The sequence below is a fragment of the Leucopleurus acutus genome (assembly GCF_964270905.1).
Source record: "Leucopleurus acutus genome assembly, chromosome: 14".
NCBI classification, from domain to species: domain Eukaryota; kingdom Metazoa; phylum Chordata; class Mammalia; order Artiodactyla; family Delphinidae; genus Leucopleurus; species Leucopleurus acutus.
The window spans coordinates 48,833,318-48,853,093 of NC_139156.1; the positions used below are offsets into that span (position 1 = coordinate 48,833,318).

The 19,776-nt window shown below is 50.1% G+C and overlaps 1 protein-coding gene across 1 annotated transcript in view; it reads left to right on the top strand.

Annotated features, from left to right (window-relative positions):
• Positions 1-19,776, top strand: part of GRID1 (glutamate ionotropic receptor delta type subunit 1) — a gene marked incomplete at both ends in the record, with an annotated part of 684,346 nt that overhangs the window by 126,996 nt on the left and 537,574 nt on the right. The window contains one exon of the mRNA XM_082854220.1: positions 2,765-3,049. Coding sequence (XP_082710346.1) covers positions 2,765-3,049 — 285 coding nt within the window. The remainder of the gene's footprint in view (positions 1-2,764; positions 3,050-19,776) is intronic.

A 19,776-nucleotide genomic window follows, 5' to 3' on the forward strand; every position in this document is an offset into this window, starting at 1 on the left:
ACTTGACAGAGTTTTTGGCACAGAGAAAATTCTCACAAAATAGTCCCTCCTCCTACATAGCTTCATACTTATCCATTGTTGGAGGATTGTTTTCCTTTTGTAAAGGAATTACCTGTTCACGACATGAAATTTTGGCAAAATATAGAAAAGAAGGAAAACCACGTCTAGACCTCTTCTAAAATGCAGTCACTTTTAACATTCTGCAGTATTTCCTTTTGATCTTTCTTTCATGCATGTTAAGTTTTATTTAATTGGTATCATAAAATACATGCAATTTTCTATTACTTTCACATAACTATTTTATGACAGGCACTTTCCCATCTGTAGTATCTTCATAAATGGTTTTAAAGGCTGTGTGTGCTTTCAACAAATGGAACACTCTTATGTCACTCACCTCTTTGCATCTTTTAGATCGTTAGCAATAAATATATCAAGAGTCTGGATAAGTATCCTATGAGTGTTTTTGGACCTGAAGCCATTTTTACAGCTTGGATGGATGCCCAAAGTGGCATTATTGAGCACAGGGCATGAAAATGTCAAGGCTTACGGTACTATTGTATCAGTCTTTACTGAGTGCTGTGTGCCAGACACACTGTGTGTCTGGAAAAGGATGGTGAGCAGAATGGGCATGGCCTTTGTCCCCTTGGAGCTTGAGGCGAAGTGGGAGAGAGAGACAGTTATACACGCAGTGCAGTGTCCTAATAGGGGAAGTGTGGGATGCAGATGAAGCACTTGACCAAGGGTCCTTAGTCTGGGGTTGTAGAGTCTGAGTCTTGAAGCGAGAGTGGGTGTGAAGGTTCAGGAGGCCACAGGAAATGTGATGGGTTCCAGGGGCCGAAAGGTGGGCCGTGGTCTGTAACAGAGCGGGCGGGGGCGTGTGAGGAACCTGAGGCTGCAGGCACTGGGGAGCCTGCAAGACTGCCGCAAGGAGTTTGACTCTGTCCGCAACAGTCTTGGGAGCCACCAAAGGGCTTTAAGCAGTAGCATGACATGATTGGATTTCAATTCAGGAGTGAACTTGGCCGCATGGAGCCTGAATGCGAGGGGCCAGAGCATTTAGGTGGCTGCATGATCTTCAAGAGAGACTGCAGAGAGTCTCTTGTTTAACCACCCCCTCCTCCTGCCTTGTGTTTGGAGGCAGAGGGTTCAGCCGGGAGAGTTGTGGGCATTTGAGTTGTCCTCCTACCGAAGCCCATGAATGTGCAAGGTGAGTGTCCGTGCGTGGGGAGCAGCTGGCCTTTGGTATTTGAAAGCTTGGAGGTGTCTTCCTCTTCCCGCACCTTTCCAGCCTCCTACTACCTTGCTCCTTGGATTTCTTCTCTCTGGTCTCCATCTCCTCCTCCCAGCCTGGTCGGAGGCATTACATAAACCCAGGTGCTTTCAACCGAAAGAAACGTATTGTCAAAGTTGTTCAAAAGTCTGCCCTCAGACTCTAGGTCCATCTGATTCACTTTGTTATCAAGCAGAAACTAACACACCATTGTAAAGCAATTATACTCCAATAAAGATGTTAAAGAAAAAAAAACAAAGTCTGCAGCAGACGGCCTGCTGACATTCACAGGCTGTGTTTTGAAACTGCATCTGCTTCCACACATTCCTGCCATCACATAAAGCATTATTAATAAGTGTTTGCTTCAAAACTGGTGCAGTGGGTTGCAGTGTTGGGAGGTGCATCTTTCTGTTAATTGGTCTGATGTTCCAAAAAGGTCTAAGTGTATGGCTAAAAGGGGTTCCTGGAACTCATGGCTGCTGGATGACTTCAAAAGGTGATCCCTGAGCGCAGCTACCCTAGAAATAGCTGCTGGCACCTGGTCATGTTCCTCCTACACACCTGCAGTCAGCGCCCCAGCTGCTGCACGACCATCTTCCTTTGTTATTGTCAAGTGGCTTTTGAATAATCCTGGGCTTCTGGAACCAAATGCTTCCTCTGGGGTTTGACCTAGTATTTTTATGATATGAATCAAATGGACTTGGCCAGAAGACCTAGGGTTCCTGGGGGGTTTTGCCTACAATCTGGATCCTCCGGGGTAAGTTTCTCCCTGGCTTTCCGATGTTATTTATTTATTTATTTTTTCAGTACGCGGGCCTCTCACCGTCGTGGCCTCTCCCGTTGCGGAGCACAGGCTCCGGACGCGCAGGCTCCGCGGCCATGGCTCACGGGCCCAGCCGCTCCGCGGCATGTGGGATCTTCCCGCACCGGGGCACGAACCCGTGTCCCCTGCATCGGCAGGCGGACTCTCAACCACTGCGCCACCAGGGAAGCCCTTTCTGATGTTATTCGTTCCCCTCAGCCCCAATCAGTTCAGTTCAGCCAACAATTGTAGAGTACACAGTGTATTCTTGGCCTGTGGCGTGGCCTTGGGAATACATGGGTCAACAAAATGAGCTCACAGCCCAAGTGGGAAACAGGATGGCTAATTTAGTAGCACTGATGGCTGTCTCAGGCAGATGTGGGATGTGTCCCTGTTCTACTCTCCCTGCTTGAGTAGCCTAGGACAAATGATTTTGCCTCTCCTGACCTCTGTTTTCTCATCTGTTGAATGGACACAAGAACATCTAGCTGGCAGCATCACTAGGGCATCATAGACTGTGCCTGTGAGAGCCTCTGGCCTGGCCTGGCCTGACATGGGTTCTTGGTCCCTGGAGGGAGGCAGTGTTTCTTGGAACCCTGGGAATGAGCTGCCTGGCATGAGCTGTGCCAGTTGAAGCCAGGGCAGCATCACCCCCATGCTGACCCCACCCTCTCTCTCCCCTCTCTTTCCAGCCTGTGACCTCATGACCCAGGGGATTTTGGCCTTGGTCACATCCACCGGTTGTGCGTCTGCCAACGCCCTGCAGTCCCTCACAGATGCGATGCACATCCCACACCTCTTTGTCCAGCGCAACCCAGGGGGCTCTCCACGTACCGCCTGCCATTTGAACCCCAGCCCTGACGGCGAGGCCTACACGCTGGCCTCCAGACCTCCCGTGCGCCTCAATGATGTCATGCTCAGGCTGGTGACAGAGCTGCGCTGGCAGAAGTTCGTCATGTTCTACGACAGCGAGTACGGTGAGTTGGGGGTAGGGGGTGCTCTGGGGCTCTGGTGGGGGCGTGGCCAGGCCCTGGGAGACCTGCGAGCTGGACCATTGCTCGTGGAGGCTGAGCGCTTTGGAGTGGGCTGGGTGTGGACAGCAGTTGGTGGTCTGAGCCAGGTGGGTCTTTGGGTGGTAGGACTGAACCTCAAGCTTTGTGAGTGGGGGAGGAACTCTGAAAACAGATCTGTAGACAGGAGCTAAAGTTGCCTAGCAACAACACCTTATCATGAAAGCTGAAGTTGGAATCATCTTAAGAGTTTTCAATAAAATATTAATAAACCACTGGCAGGGATCTGAAGGGCTGCACGCAGGCAGTGGTGGAGGCTGGCCAGCATGGGTCCTCCTGGAAGCCTCCTCTGCAGTGTTCCCCTCTCACTGGCCGCTCTCCCAGCCTTCCCAGCTCCTTATCTCCCTCTGCCCTGATCTGCCCTCAGTTTCAGGGTTTCTGGCTGGGGCAAAGGTCAGGGGGAGGGACACCCTGAATGTCATGGAGCCAGGCTGGGGTTGTGTGGGTCTGGGGACACTGGCCATGGCTGGTCATGGCTTCTTTGAAGGCCTCCCATATGAAAAAAAAAATCATAATTTGCTTGTGAGGAAACTAGAACAGTGGGCTTTGAGGAAATAGCTTTAGGTTTTCTATGACTGCTTTGTGAAAACAGACCATTTCTAGTCCCAAGATAAAATGGTTTCCACCTTATGCGTTTTTCTAAAAAAAACCTTTTTATTTTGAGTTAATTGAGATTCACATGCAATTATGAGAAACAATTCAGAGATTCTGTGTGCTCCAGCATCTTGCCTGTCATACCATATCACAAGTGGGATTTGACCTTGACACAATCCATAGGCTTTGCTCATATTCACCAGTTGACATGCACTTGGGTGTGTGTATTCACTTCTGTGTGATTTTATCACATGTGGATTCATGTGACCACCACAGTCAGATGCAGAGCAGTTCCCATGCTACCCTTTTATAGCCACAGCCACCCACATTACGTGTCTTTAAAGGGTGTGGGGGACTGGTGACGGTCAGCAGCTGCATAGCTGGGACCAGGGTAGAATGGGGTGGACCCTCGAAAGTCCTGTTTTTCTCTCTTGGTGAAATAATTCCTTTGCCAAGGATGTAACTAAGAAGAGAAACCAGCATATGTTTGCCTTTGCCTAAATACTCTGCTTCTCTAAGACCAGAATGTTGTCCTCAGCTCTTGAGCAAATATGCTGTTGAGAGTCTTCCAGAAGGAACTGAAAGAGCAGAGAGTCACTGTGCTGAAATTAAGATGAGGTGGTGATGGGGAGAAGGGCAGCCGGAGGCTCCAGGCGCTTGAACTGGACTCTGTCCAGGAGTTGGTCTCTCCTTCCAACCCTGCTCAATCCCTGACTCTGGGAAGGCGTTTGAGACCATGTCATAGCACCTCTTAGTGGCCCAGCCTTCCCCTGACAACCCTTTGTGTTGGTGGTTCAACCCCCGACCTTGGGTCTGCTCTGAGGCGGCATCACTGCCAGGGCTGAAGGTCCAGTGTCTGTAGACCCTTCCCATCTCACTGCTCCTGGTTTCTTTGCTCTCCTTTTGCTCTGACCTATAGAAACTCTTCAAGCCTTGGTTCTTCCTAAGCCCTTAAGGTGGCTTTGGTGGGAACCTCAGCCATAGGAAGCAGTTATCAGCTCTCCAGCCTGCCTATCCCATCTGGGCTCCTGTAATTCTTGAAGACCAAATGACACCTAATGGCACTCGCTCAAATTCTGTGTTTTCTTCTTCTTACATTCCTTACCTCCACTTGGCTCAAGGATCAAGTCCCCAAGGAAGGGCGCCTGATCTCCACCTGTCTGCAGACTCCTCCCTTTCCCATAGAGCTGGTTCCTTGGTTACATGCTCTCACAGACACACGTCTCCTTCCTTCAGCCTGCTCTCAGCTTGTTGCAACACACTCATGAGGGCTAATCCTTGATGAGCAGTTACTCCCACCCGGGCTCTAAGCTCCAAGACAGTGGGCCATGTGCGCTTCCCTGCTATGTCTCTGCTGCTTAGCATGGTGGCTGGCACACAGTAGGCCCTAAGAAATTGTCACTGTGTGAATGAACCAACTCGTTTATGCGGACATGGACTTTTCAAACAATTTTCCCACAAGACAAAGGAGAAATGGGGGGAAAGACAGGGACACTGAATAGTCTGACCTCTGAGGTAGGGGAGGTGAGCTAGGAAACAGATGTTTCATTCTGTAGGCACACTCCTCTGCCCCTCTCCTCTCCCACCCAGACCCTCCAATCAAACCAAAAGATGTGCCCCTCTTTTCTGACACGGAGACCTTTGCTACCTTTGGTAGGGTTGAAGTGAGTTTTCAACTAAACTGGCCTTTATTAGTAGTAATTCTGTAAAGACACAGGGTACCCAATAGCTTTCCTCTGGTGGACCACCGCAAGCAATTGGTTGAGCCTTGAATGCTGTGTTGGGAAGGATTCTGAGGAAGCATGTAGGCTCAGCAATAAAAGCGCTGTGATTGCTCCATGAAGCATCATGTTTGCGGGGACGGGCTGGCAACATCCTGCCCTGTTTGCAGATTCTGATCTGGAAGGTAGGGGAGAATCAGGCATTTCAGAGCTGCCTTACACTTGGCTGTCGCTGTCCAAGGTGCTGATCCATTTGGCGTTAGCTTTTCTGGAGGCCAGTGCTCTTTTTTTTTTTTTTAAATATAAATTTATTTTATTTATTTATTTTTGGCTGCGTTGGGTCTTGTTGCTGCGTGCGGGCTTGTTCTAGTTGCGGTGAGCGGGGGCTACTCTTCGTTGCGGCGCGCGAGCTTCTCATTGCAGTAGCTTCTCTTGTTGCGGAGCACGGGCTCTAGGCACGCGGGCTCAGTAGTTGTGGTGCACAGGCTTAGTTGCTCCGCAGCATGTGGGATCTTTCCGGACCGAGGCTCGAACCCATGTCCCCTGCATTGGCAGGCGGATTCTTAACCACTGCGCCACCAGGGAAGCCCACCAGTGCCCTTTCATTGGGTACTATGCAGAACTTCCTGGCTTTGCCTTCCCTGGTCATTGGCCCCCTGATTTGACAACCTTTGAGGCAGGGTTTCTACCCCAAACATTCTCTATAAAACGTTCACCACTGTTACTTGTTTTGGCCATGCCCCTCAGGCACAGCCCAACCTCTGGCCCATTTTTAACATGTTAGATGAGCCAAGGCGGTAGAAGCCCACATGCTATTTGATGCAGCCCCAAGAATTCGGGGTGTGGATGCTCCCTCAGCTTGGCTGGCATTGGCCTCTCCGAGGGCCGTGGGTGGATTTACATTGCTGATATGCCCAAGACAAATGGTGCCTCCACAACTCCTCAGGGCCCTTCCTCCACCCGATCACTGCAACACTAGCTGCAGTGAGCCCAATTAGAAAGCAAATTGAGTGTAAAGACTGTTTCATTCCTTCCAAAGTCAAACAGAATTGGTTTGGGGATATAGTGACTTTTTTTTTTTTATGCTGATCTGCAAGTATCTTTACATATATTATTTGATTAAAGCCATTTAATAACTCTCTGAGGTGGGATTATTGCTGCATTTTACGGATGAGGAACGTGAGGCTCAGAGAGATTCTTTCTGACTTCGATGCCCATGCACTTAGCCAAGGCGCCATCCTATTTCTGTAATCCGGGGCTTGCTAGGCTCCAACCTTCTTCTCCTAGCCCCAGCCAGACAGAGTTAATGCCAAGGATGGGGTGTGTGGAATGGACTTGGCATGCCCTAGCTTTGTCCAGTCAGTCACTTGCTAATGAATGTCATATGTAAGATCCCACTCTTGCAAGGTGAGGACTGATCCTTCCTCATTTGCCCCTCAGCCTCCCTTTAAACAAAGGCATGTCCTTCCCTGGGTGGAGCCTGAGGACTGGGCATCTGAGTCAAGAGTCAAGGGTCAGAGAGACAAAAACACGTTCTGAGAGAGAGTTTGGCAGAGTGGTGGGAGAGGAGTTTGTGTATTTAAGGTTTACAAAATGCAAGATGTGCCATTTGGTAAAATTCCATCAAAAATACTTGTGTGCTTGTTGTGACAGCGAAAGGAAAAATGAAAGAGAAGCTGGCATTTGGGAGAGAAAATCTGTAACATTAAAATACCAAAAGTTTGGATTGAACCGAAGAGATAACTTTCTGACTTGCCACTTCAAATTCTGGGATATTCGTGTGTGTCTTGAGGAGGATGTGCTAGGAGCTGCAGGCACAGTTTCTCCCTGGTGAACACATCTGGATGAGGGGCGTATGACTGGGATCTTAGAAATCTCTGACTCATTCGTTCAGCAAATATTCACTGAGTCCCTACCATGCACAACTATTTTGCTAGGTACTCTTTTTACATGAAGAAACAGATGGGTGGAGTATCTTGGCTGAAGTTGCACAGGGCTGGGATGTGAAGTCAGGACCCCAGGGCTCTTTCCTCCACAGCATCTCTGGGGTGTGGTGGTCCCTCTTGGCCTCTGGGCCAGCTTGCAGGCCTGGAATGGGGTTGGGAGCTGGGGTTCCACAGGAACAAAAGCTTAAATCTCTAAATGTGTGGCCATTTCCTATTCGTGCTTGTTTGAAAATTATTTTAAAAAGTTTAAAAGTTGCACACGTTTACAATGTATATGTCAAGTTAAAAGAATGGTGATAAAGTGAACTCCCACGAACCCAGACCAGTTTAAAAATGTGTAGGAGCCCTTGTGTGTCCAGCTCATATTGTGTCGTCTCCTACCTAGGGGACATAAACACTATCTTGGTTGTGTTCTAACCAGTTCCTTGCTTTTCTTTATAGTTTATCATGCAAGTATGGATCCTAAGATACATATTCCTTAGTTTGGCCTCTTTGTGAACCTTAAATATCTGGAGTAACACTTCTGTACACTTTCATGACTGCTTTCTTTTTTATTCAATATTAGGTTTTTGAGATCTGTTCACTTGATGCAGATGGGTATATGTGATCATTTTTACTGCTGCAAAGTATCACCTGATTTATTATCCATTGTGTTCCTATGGGCATTTGTTTCCAGGTTTTTGCTATTACAAATAATACTGATAAGATTATTGGTGTTCGTGTGCAAGAATTTTTTCAGGGTCTATCTCAAAGGAGCAGAATTGCTGGACTATTGGGTATGCATGTTTCACTTTAGTATATCATTCCAAATTGCTTTCCAAAGAATTTCTATCTGTTTTCACTGCTCTCTGCAATGTATGAGCGTTCTCAAAGCTCCCCAACTTCACCAACACCTGGTACTGTTTTTACTTTTAAGATTTTCATGTGAAATGGTATCTTGCTGTGATTTTAATTTATATTGCTGTGATAAAAGATGAGGTTGAGAATCTTTTCATATCTTTATGCACTATTTTTGTTTGCTCTTCTGAACACCTGTATGTAGTTTTTAATTTTTGCCTATTTTTAAGACTGAGCCTTTTCTTTTGTAAGTTAGGGATGTTAAATACCTTCTTTCAGTTAGTTGTCTTAATTCACAGAAGTTCTATATTGTATTGTTTTCAAATTTATTTATCTTTTAGACAAGTAGCTCTGTTTCCTGTCTCATTTAAGAGGTCCTTCCCTATCCAAATGGCATAAAGATATTCTCCTGCTGAAACCTCACTCTCTGCACTGAGAACAAATGTTGTCCTCCTGCCTGGATATCCATAGCTAGGCCCTGCCCCTGGGTGTGCCTGGATCCCAATGCTAGACCACCTCTCCCTGCAGCCATGGCCTGACATTCCTTGCTGACACTGCTCTGCTCTGCTCTGGCCACGGAGCTGATCTTATTCTTGGTGGTGATTGCACAGCCTGTGGCATGGTGGCTTGGGAGGGCTGCCAGGAAGAGGTAGCATGTAAGCAAGGGTCTAAAGGACTAGTAGGAGATAGGCAAGCAGAGGGCACTGGGGGAGGAGGGGAGGAAGCGTGTCCCAGGCAGAGGGAAAAGCATGCTGGAAGGCCTGGGGGCAATGGAGAGGGGAAAGATCGTATGGCTGGGTTGTGGGCAGTGGCCATGGGTGAGGCTGGAGCTCTGGGCCACGCAGGCCTTAGGGGCCTCACTGATGAGCTCAGAGTCCCCAGAAATCCTTGGGAGCCATAGCTCACTACCTCAGGTGGTGCCTTCGGGTCCTATTCTTCACGCCCAGTCCAGAGACCTGAGGATAGACATGGGGTCTCCATCTCTGGAGGGCTCTGGTTCTTCAGTTGCCTGTGTCCGGACTCATTGGCTGTCTACGAAAGGGAAGAAACTAACGCACAGAGAAGAGCTGTGGTCTGACTGAGGACAAATCCCAGACCCAGAGTCCAAGCCAGAGGCAAGGTCTGACCTTCCCAAGTAACCCAGGTGGCCCAGGTATCAGTGAGTAACAGCGCACGTCTCTCCAGCTGTCACTCTGAGCAGGGCGCTGAGGCTCCAGCTCACATCATCCTTATGGCAACCTTTCCAGGTGTTGGGTGTATACTATCTTTGTTTTACATATGAGGAAACTGTGGCTCAGAGAAGTAAAGGGATGTGCTCTAGGTCATATGGCTGATGAGTAGGGGGTTGGCCAGGTCTGATTCCCAAAGTATCACAGCTCTGCTCACAGCCTCTTGGTTCTCGTGGCAAAGCTGTGGGGAACAAACACCTCAGGTAGACTCTTCTTAATGCACAAGGATTTATTGTAGCATTGTTGGTAACTGCAGACATTCCAACAACCTTAATGGTTAAGTATATTATGATACATATATGTAATGGAAAACTATGGTTCTTTATGTATTAAGAAGCCATAGTTCCAACACATGGTACTGTTAGCTCACAATAGCAAAGTGAGAACAGTGGTGTCAGTATTGCTCTGGGTCAAGGCAAGCTCGCACGTGTGTGTATTTGAGTACACATACAGTCATAAAGGAGTGCTGTGTTAGGGAGGGAAACACAATGACTTGGGACGGGGATGGGAGATATATTTCTTACTGCATATTTTAAAATATCTTTTAAGTTTTGTTTCAAGTACAAAAAATAAGTAAGTAAATAAAAAAGAGTGGAGGTTGCCATCCCTCCCTCCTACTGACTGCCCATGGTGACTTCTCTGAGCTTCTGCTTTCTCACCTAAGGAACAGGGATGGTAATTTCTGAGCTACAGAGTAAAACCCCCAGCAGAGTTCCTGGTACATGGCAAGTGGTCTATATGATAGTAACAAATCATGTGTGGGAACCAGGAGTGGCAGTGGTCAGTATTCCCTCTCATGGCTGGGTGTGGGCTCAGGGCTTGGTAGAGTCTTGGCAAAAGAGCTTTGGCTGTTTGCCCCTCCTCAGGATTACTCTTGAGTGTAATGGTTAGGAGCAAGGACTCAGGAGCAGTCTGCTTCAGTTGAATCCCGGCTCTGTCTCTATTGCTGTGTGACATTGGAGAAGTCACTCAACCTCTCTGTGCAACAGTTTCCTTATTTGTCAAATGGGGATAAATAATCATTTCCGCCCAGTGTGCTTGATGTGTGGGTTAAATGCATTAATACATGCCAAGAGCTTAGCACAGCGCCTAGCACATGCTGAGTACTCAGGAAGATTTCCTTGCTCAGGAACTGCACCCAGTGGTGGCCCCTTTACTGCCCGTTCTCCCTTAACCTCTGAGCTGGTTCATCTCTGCTGTGGCCCAGAACACATCTTAGTTATATTCTTGGTGCTTGTGGAAGGGTCAGCTCTCTCACCTGCAGGGGACACTCCAGGCCTCCCTGGCAGCCCGGCTGAGCTGCTGGGCGCCACTGCAGGCTCACTGCGCGGTCCCAGGTAGCTCTGGTGAGCCGTTGCACCTTCTCAGCTGGACAGCCTGACAGTTTCTCGTGGCAAACATCTGTCGGCTGTTGGTCCTCACCCTCGAGTCCTCCTGACATGAAACTCCCCGGGAGAAAGAGAATTACTGGACAAATGCTATTTTAACCAATGCTTTGTGCCAACGAAATCTCCTTTCTTGCCCCCGGCATAGGAAGTCAGATGACTGAACTGCGATGGTGAGCGTTCTCAAAAAAAAAAAAAAAGATGGTACTGATGAACCTAGTTGCAGGGCAGGAATAAAGATGTAGACATAGAGAATGGACTTGAGGACATGGGGTGGGAGGGGGAAGCTGGGGGTGAAGTGAGAGTAGCGTCGACATATATACACTACCGAATGTAAAATAGTTAGCTAGTGGGAAGTAGCAGCATAGCACAGGGAGATCGGCTTGGTGCTTTGCGATGACCTAGAGGGGTGGGATGGGGGATGGGAGGGAGGCTCAAGAGGGAGGGGCTATGGGGACATATGTATGCCAGTGGCTGATTCACTTTGTTGTACAACAGAAACTAACACAGTATTGTGAAGCAATTATACTCCAATAAAGATCTATTAAAAAAAACACACATCCTATCATTGTGGCATTAGTTTAAATTGAAGTAATAAATACTTTTTCCAGATGAAATGAACAAGTGAGTTTAATTGCTAGGAAACCTACCAAGAAGTTCGACAACAACTTTACTGGGATGAGTGTTTTGTGTTTGTTCTCCGATCTAATTATAAAGCGACTGTACTTTGGGGCACGTTGATTGTAGCACTTGCTGGAAGATTAAAGTTCAGTAACGCTGAAGTTCCCTCACCCTTCCATCAGACTCCATGGTGCATCTGAGGACATGAGGAGATGCCTGATGCAGGCGTGGATGAAGGACAGGAAGGCGAGGCTGCCCTGGCCCCCACGCGTGGCCCATTGTGCAGCTGGGGCCCAAGGGAGTCGCCACAGCAGGAACTTGACCAGGCCTACACCTCCCTCTTCCCATGTCGTGCCACAGTGCCCCCTTGGAAGACAGATGTGGCCCTGTCGACATCCCTCTCCTGCTGACCCTGCTTTTCCAGACCTCTGCAGCCCCAGGATACAAGAGGGAACAGGTTTTGTTGTTAAATACTAGAATTCCAGGAAGGGCACCCACAAGACGGGGCCCCAAATATCTGGGAGGACCGTTGGCACAAGTGGGATCCTGATCCTGCCCGCGACACCCAGTGAAATGAAATATTACGCCCTTTTCGTTGTTTCAGTTGAACCATCTCCTACCCTCCCATCAGGGAGAGCAGGGCTCCTTCCTAATAGGATCCAGCAATGTCAGGAGAGTTCCTTCATCTTTTGAAATGAACTATGTTGAGGCATAATCGGCATGCAATAAAATACACTTATTAGACGTGTACTGTTTAATGGGTTTTGACAAATGTGTGCACTGGCATAACCACCATCCTAGTCAAGGTGCAGAACGTTGCCAGGTATAGAAATGCCTTTGCTGTGAAGAGAGAACATCATAGCTAACTTCCTTCTGGCCCCAGTCACTTCAGCACTGGCTGGAAAGCCATAGGCCCTGAGAGCAATTCTATATGCCTGGAGCCTGCGTGTAGCATCTTCTGCTCCTAGGAGTGTTCTCAGGGACCTGGAGTGTCAGTGTGTCTGACCAGAAGACAGGGAAAGCATGGGGAGGAGTGGAAGGCAGGGGAGGGGAGGGGTGGGGGTAGTCAGGGAAGCCCTCTGGCAGCTGTGGCTGGCACTCGGGCTGAAGCCATCTCCAGCCGGGATGAGAGCTCTGTCTGCTCATTGGCCAGAGATGGCCCCTCTTCCCTTGCCAAGCGACGCCTGGCACCTCGAGAGGCAACATTCGGGTGGTTGTGAGCACAGACTCAAGCATCAGAAAAGAAGGACATTCAAGTCCCTGCTCCATTGCTTGCTGCATCCTGGGCAAGCTATGGGTGCCCTTCAGAGCCTTGGTTTTCCTGATCTGTAAGATGGGTATCATAGTGCTTCTTTCCTAGACTGCTGGTGGATCCTGGCCAAGCACGTTCTCGGCGGTATAGCAGGGTGAGAGCCTTATGCTTTAAAAGTTTTCCTTTGCTTCTCACAAAGGGAATCTCAGTGGATGCCACCCAGCTCTGAAGAAGCCTTTTTGGAGGCTCGGGAAGTGGGTTTCCTTTGCTGGTTGCTCAGCAGCTGGGCCCTGGGGGAGGGGAACCATGGGTCTTGCTGGTCTAGATGTGTCTAGACAGCATCTATGAGCAGCTTTAAGAACATCCTTCTCCTTGGGAGTCTTGGGAGGCAGAAAGGCTCCAGGAATACCCTAACATGTGAAGTGCTGTGTGGGAACACTTGGGGCACTTCTGCCCCCAAAAGCCTTCCCTCACCAACTCATTAAAAAATGGAACTCCTTTTCCTCTTGATACCGTCTTCCCTCTTCCTTGAATTATTTTTTTCATTGAATTTACCTGCCATTTACTTACTTTTTGATGTTTGTCTTCCTCCAATGAGAATGTGAGTTTTGTGTTTTATTATGTGACGCTGTGTACCCAGCATTTAGAACAGCACCTGGAACATAGTAGGTGCTCAATAAATACTCGATATATGAGTGAATGAATCTATATTTTGGGGGTGCTTCATTGCCTGTTTATTCTTCCAGGAAGCATTTGTTTCTTTATATGAGATTCCTAATTAAGGCAGTAACATGTGATTTCTATGGAGTCCAAAGATCAGGCAAAACCTCACCCTCCTCCACTCCCACCAGTGAACTAATGTGTTCAGACTGCTGAGTTTCTGTCTACGCCTTCCTTCTTGGAAAGTGTGGAGGGAGCACTTGTGTACCCAGGGGAAGGGCCTGATGAGAGTTCAGATGGGCCCAGCCCTTGAGAAAGCTCTCCCCACAGCTTCACAGGAGGAATAAACACAAAATACATGTTTATATCACAGTGTGAGGTTAATAGTGGCCGCTGAGGTGTTGTGGGTGAACACGTTGGGGAACTTGGGTTCCGTTCCTGCCTCAGCCTTTTTTCTCCCTTATCTCTGGGCCCATTGACAAATCTTTCTCATCCTTGGTTTTCTCATTTTGGCAGTGGGGATAATAAAAATGCCTACCTCAGAGTGTTCTTGGGAGGTTGAAATAAAATGAAATGATGGATCTGAGAGCAATTGAGCTCCTTGTGGTACCAGTCCATTTCTCATTTGTCTGACTACTCTTCAGTACCCAGGACAGCGCCGCAAGTGCTGGCCTGTGATCGCAGAGCCCTGAAGCCTAAACTGCCCCCCAGCCCCCTTCAACTCTGCTTTGGGAGGCGGTGGGTTCTGAATTAGCTGGGAGCAAGGAGGGCTTCGTCAGGTAGAGGAAGGGGGAGGGAGATCCCAGGTAGGGGAAACCTGTGTGCAAAACATCAGGGTGTAAAATAGCACGGCATGTTCTAGAGGAACGTTTGGAGGGCTAGCAGCTTACGCCGAGAGCTGGAAGTGATGGAAGGTGTCAGTGGGAAGGGTGGGCAGGGGCTGTGGCACACAGTCTCAGGCCACCTGGCCGGGAGCGTGTGAGTGGTTAATTCATCATGTCTATGGCAGGGTTTCTCCTCTTCTGATGCAAGGCGTGTGTGGTGCTATCAAGGCTTGCCCTTCCGTGGGAACTCTCCTATCCAGTGAGATACTTAGGAACAGAAGCCTGTGCTCTTTGGTTGTGTCACCCTGGAATGTGACAGGATTGAAGTTGCTTGTACATTGTGTGGCCAGTTCTCCATTGTAAGAAGTCTGGCAGTTTTGATTGGGGGGGCTGCTGCCCACCCCGTGTTTCCCGCTGGAGGCTCTGAGAGTGGTGACAAGTTCACTTGAAAGCAGAAGATGGAGGGGTCACACTGACATGGCCACGTTCGCTATAAGTGGCATTATGTCTCTTCTCCAGGCCGCTGTTTATCCAATCCCTTGCTGACCTGGTACCTGTGAGGGCTTGCCTGCGTCTCGCCCCAAGCCTCCTGGTCCAGGGCAGGGGTCTGCACGTGGGCCTGGCATGCTGTCGTGATTTTTGGTTTAATTGTTTTGGGATGCCTTGTTTGCTTATTTGTTTATTTCCTGCACACACCTAGAGAGGGTTTGCAGAGTCTTCTCATGAGGCAGCGGCAGTCAGAAAATGACGACAGGGCCACAGTGGCTGCGCTGGCTGGGAGGCTGGTAAGGAGTGCCGCGAGCATGCTCTCCTGGCAGGCAGGATGGGGGAAGGAAGCCGTGGCTTACAGGGCGTCCACGTCCTCCAGAAGGAAGAAGCAGGACAGCTTGCTCCTCAGAGGGACCAGGCTTCTCCAGCACTTCAAAGAATTCCCCCGAGGAACCTGGTCTGTGCAGGGGACACGGAAGACAGAGTGTAATAGTAATCCCGGCTCAACTTTAAAGCACGTGCAGAGGTGGGTTTTGTTTGACTGTCACTCACAGTCCCCTGACTATGGAGGGTGGGCTCAGGCTAGAGCTCGCCATTCCCGGAGGGCGGGTCCGACTGACCCCACCTGAGCTTCCTTTAGGCTGGTCTTCATGGGGTCCGTGGATTCTTGTTGCCCACTGAGCAAGGCCTCCTGTATCTAATCAGTCCAGTTCCATCGGCCAGACACCCACCGAGTTCCAGGTGCTGTGCTGGGGAATTGGAGGTGAGCGTGGCAGGCATGGCTCTTGTCCCCTTGGCCCCAAGGGTAACTGCCTTCACTGGGGAAGAGGGTCGCGATGGAGGCCGTGCTGTGACGGCCACTGGAGCTGCCGCAGGGAGCTCGGCCTGCCCGGCAGAGCCTGGGAAGGCCTTTGAGAACGGAGTTCAGTCCTGATGGAGTGAGGAAGGGCCGAGCAGAGGGGAGGGCAAGGCGGGCAGATATGGGGGCCCAGGGGTGAGAGAGCTGGAGGAAGTTCTGTCTGGCTGGATCTAGTGTCTGGGGTCAGGGACTGGGACATGGACCTGGCCCAGGTGGTGGAGAGGCTGAGTATTCTAAAGGCAGCGGGGAAACATGGAAGGGTAAATCACTCTGCTTTCTTTGCTTTGTTGATTTTTCTTTGAAATTATTTTTATTGTATAAGTAATAATACAAAATGAATATGTTGTAAAAAAAGGGTAAACAGGGCTTCCTTCGTGGCGCAGTGGTTGAGAGTCCGCCTGCCGATGCAGGGGACACGGGTTCGTGCCCCGGTCCGGGAAGATCCCACGTGTCGCGGAGCGGCTGGGCCCGTGAGCCATGGCCGCTGAGCCTGCACGTTTGCAGCCTGTGTGCTCCGCAACGGGAGAGGCCACAACAGTGAGAGGCTCGTGTACCGCAAAAAAAAAAAAAAAAAAAAAAAAAGGGTAAACAACTTAGGCAGTTAAGGTGAGAACAACAGGTGCCCTTAATGCTCCCTCCCCTGCCTTTCTCTCTAGAGCTAAGTAAGTAAAGGCCTTGCCCGGGCTCATCCCACTTCTCATGTACAGACATTCATGTGCGCATGCACGGAGCTTTGCAAAAGCGGAAGCGTTTGCTTTGTGCTGTGCTTCTTACTTGAGTTGCTTCGGAGCCTTCACACCATGTGGGTCCCCTTGGTTCTACCTTGTTCTCCTTACCTGCTGCACAACCTTCGGCAGGGTGGGGTTTATGCATCCATTTCCTCATTGGGTGGCTTCTGGTGATTTTGCTCTCACAGGCGATGCTAGAATGCACACCCTTAAAGGCACAGCTTTGTGCACGGGCCTCAGTATTTCTCTGGGCTGGATTGCTAGAAAGTAGAGTTGCTGAGTTGCAGTGGGCCCTGTGTTTTCCAGTTAGGAAGCTAGACAGATAGTGCTAAGGTGCCAGGTACCAAAATAAGGCAGGCAGGAAGAGAAGTGTTTTGGAGAACAGACCCTATTCCGGTCCCTGTTTTTTTTCCTTTTTCTTTGTTGGTTTGGAGGAAGATAGTTTCTTGGATGCCATGTTGCTGAGAAAAAGTGTGATTAGGCAGAAAATCAGGGACAAGATCCAAACTCGGAGAAGCCTATGAGGTGGAGCAGGGGCCCTCTTAGGTCAGCAACAGCTCTTATGAGAAACTATTTGAGAACTGAGTCAGCTGCAGCTCGGTGGGGGTGGGCAGTGGGAGCGGGTGGTCCTGTGGTGTGTCCTGTTTTGAAGGGGTTATGCCTCACGGGTGGGATGGAGTCAAGCTGACGTGGGTGGTCCCTGGAGGAGCAGCTGACGGGCCTGGGACTGGGGGAAGGGCTGATGTGAGCCAAAGACTCCAGCCTGCTCTAAGTGGTACCAGGACTGGACCTGGACTAAGGGGGAGGTGGTACAGGAAATCAGGAACTTTCCAGCTGTCAGAGCTGGTCTGAGCTAGAAGGGACTGCTTCCATCCCCCAGGGAGCCCCCGGGGTCACTGTGGCAGGAAGGGTCCCTGTCCCTTGTCCACCTGGGATGGGGGGAGCATCTTTGGGTGACAAGTCATTATTAACCAAAGGTCCCCATGGAAGATCTCTGCCTCATCTCCCCGGGGCCTACAGGCTAAAGGCCGTCTGGTTGAGCTCCGCTTAGGGACCATAAACAGAGTGATGTGCCCTGCATTGTTTTTCCAAAAGGAAGGGGATAGAACACTTCTTGTGCAGTTACCCTGTGCCAGGCGCCTTCACCATCCTTTTCTCAGTCTGCACAGCCAATCGGCAAGTTTGGCACACGCACACCAGCTAGTCTAGGAAACTGAGGCTGGGAGGGGTTACAGCTGCAGGTGGCAATTTAAGTCTCAAACCCTTACTCTCCTCCCCACTGCTCCAAGCGACAGATGTGTGTGTTCCCCTGGCGTGAGGAGGGAGAGGAGGGGTGGGACAGGTGGCACCCTGAGGGCCCCTGAGTCAGAAGATGCTGTAGTGGGTGGAGGCCCAGGGGCCTGGGAGGCTTTTTCTGGCTGTCCCACCCTCTCTTCATCCCCCACCCCTTGCCTCCCATCCTCCAGACCCTCCCGACACACACGTCCTGGACATGAACACAGCACAGCCTTGGGGTCGGAACTCAGAGGCCTGCTCTGGAGGGTGTAGCCTCATTGTGTGGCCTGTACGGACTTCGTTGCTGGAGGCCTCCGTGGCTCTGTGGCATTGCTACAAATGTAGGTATGAAGGGATGTCACCTGCGGGTCCTTGTGACACGTACTGTAGTCTGCTTGTACACTGGGAATGTCCCACTTCGCTTTTTTCAATTGTGGTAAAATCTATACAACATAAAGTTTACCATTTTAGCCATGTTCGGTGTGCAGACGCGATGGCGTTTAACACATTCCCATTGCTGTGGAACCGTCACCACCCTCCGTATTTGGAACTCTTTTCATTTTGCGAAGCTGGAACTCTGTACCCATTAGATTCTAACTCCCCAGCGCCCCCTCCCCCAGCCCCTGGCCACTACCCTTCTCCCTCCCTCTATGAATTCGACTGCTCTAGGGACCTCACATAAGTGAGATCATACAGTGTTTGTCTTTCTGTGACTGACTTATCTTACAACACAAAGTCTTCAAGGCTCACTCATATCATAGAATTTCCTTCTCTTTTGAGGCTGGGTAATGTTCCAGTGTATGTCTATGCACCACATTTCGTTAATCCGTTCATCTGTTGATGGACATTTGGCTTGTTCCCACCTTTGGTCTACTTTGCTTTCTGACGGTAATGAAAGAAAAGTGTAGTCTCTTGGGAGCGTGTGTGTGTGTGTGTGTGTGCGTGTGCGTGTGTGTGTGTGTGTGTAGCGTGTATTTGCATATAATACCTTTTGGAAGGCGTCCATTCATTCTTCATTGTCACCAAAGTCACCTTCCTTAAACTCAGAGCCTTGCTTAGAGCCCGGCAATGGCGCCCCTTCTCCTCCGGGTGAAGTTCAGATCCCTTCAGGGAGCCCATGGGCCTCAAGGTCTGTTCCTTGCTCCACTCCTTCTCCAGCCTCTTCTCTCATCATTCCCCCAAGACTGTGTAAATCCTGGCTACACAGGATTTATCAGTTGGGGCGCAGTCAGGGAAACACAGGCCACTCCCTGTCCTTCAGGGGAGGGAAATTATCTACTACCAGAGATGAGACAGGTGACATGGAAGCAACCCAGACTAACAACTTTAGGAAGGCGCCAGAACACCCAGGGTTAAAGGGGCAAATGGGAGAGATGGTCCTGGAGCCAGGACCGCCCAGTGGGAATGGGAATCTCGCAGAGAGGCCACCGTGTGGGAGCTGGGAGCATGGAGAAGGCACTGAGCTGACGCTCGTTGTTTGACATGGGTCAGAGGTACAGAAATAAAAAGACCAGAGATCTGGAGGCTTACACACACACGTGAGCACACACACATGCAGGCACGCACACACCTCAGGTGCCTGTGGTAATTAAAGTCAGAGGCACAGATGAGTGTAGTCTGCTGCCAGCTGTGAACCTTGCTAACCGTCACCAAGAAAGATCAATACATTTGCTTCCTTCTAAGTGGCGCGGGATTGCACTGGAGGGCCTAGGGCAGCTCAAGGTGAAATCTTCCTGAGGACTTCCCGTCAGCCAGCCTGTGCGGGAAGGGCATCAAAGTGAGTGTCAGGTGCGCTCCAGACCTGCAGGATGGCGTGGTGCATCCGGGGCACCTTGGTACCCGGAGACAGGAACTGGGGGAGAAGCTTTCCTCCCCAGCGGCCCACCTTGGACCTCCCTTGTGCCTTGGTGACAGCCTCTGTGGTCAGAGGCCCTGGGTGCTGCTCCAGCCTCTCCTGACGCGGCAGAGGGCACGGCACCAGCACAGTGAGACTTCTTGGGCCTCCACATCTGCTGTGGGGACGGAGGCAGTGCGGGGAGGGGTGTGTGTGGTGAGCTGCAGCCAACGTGCACGGGCTCACGAGAGCCGCTGGGCCACTTCTTCCCAGCTCCATGTTCAGTGACAGCACTTTAGTAGCTAGACATTGACCATGTGGGAGTATTTACACCATGGAAATCAGCAAGTGCTACGCACCGGGGCTTTTTGACAAACTGA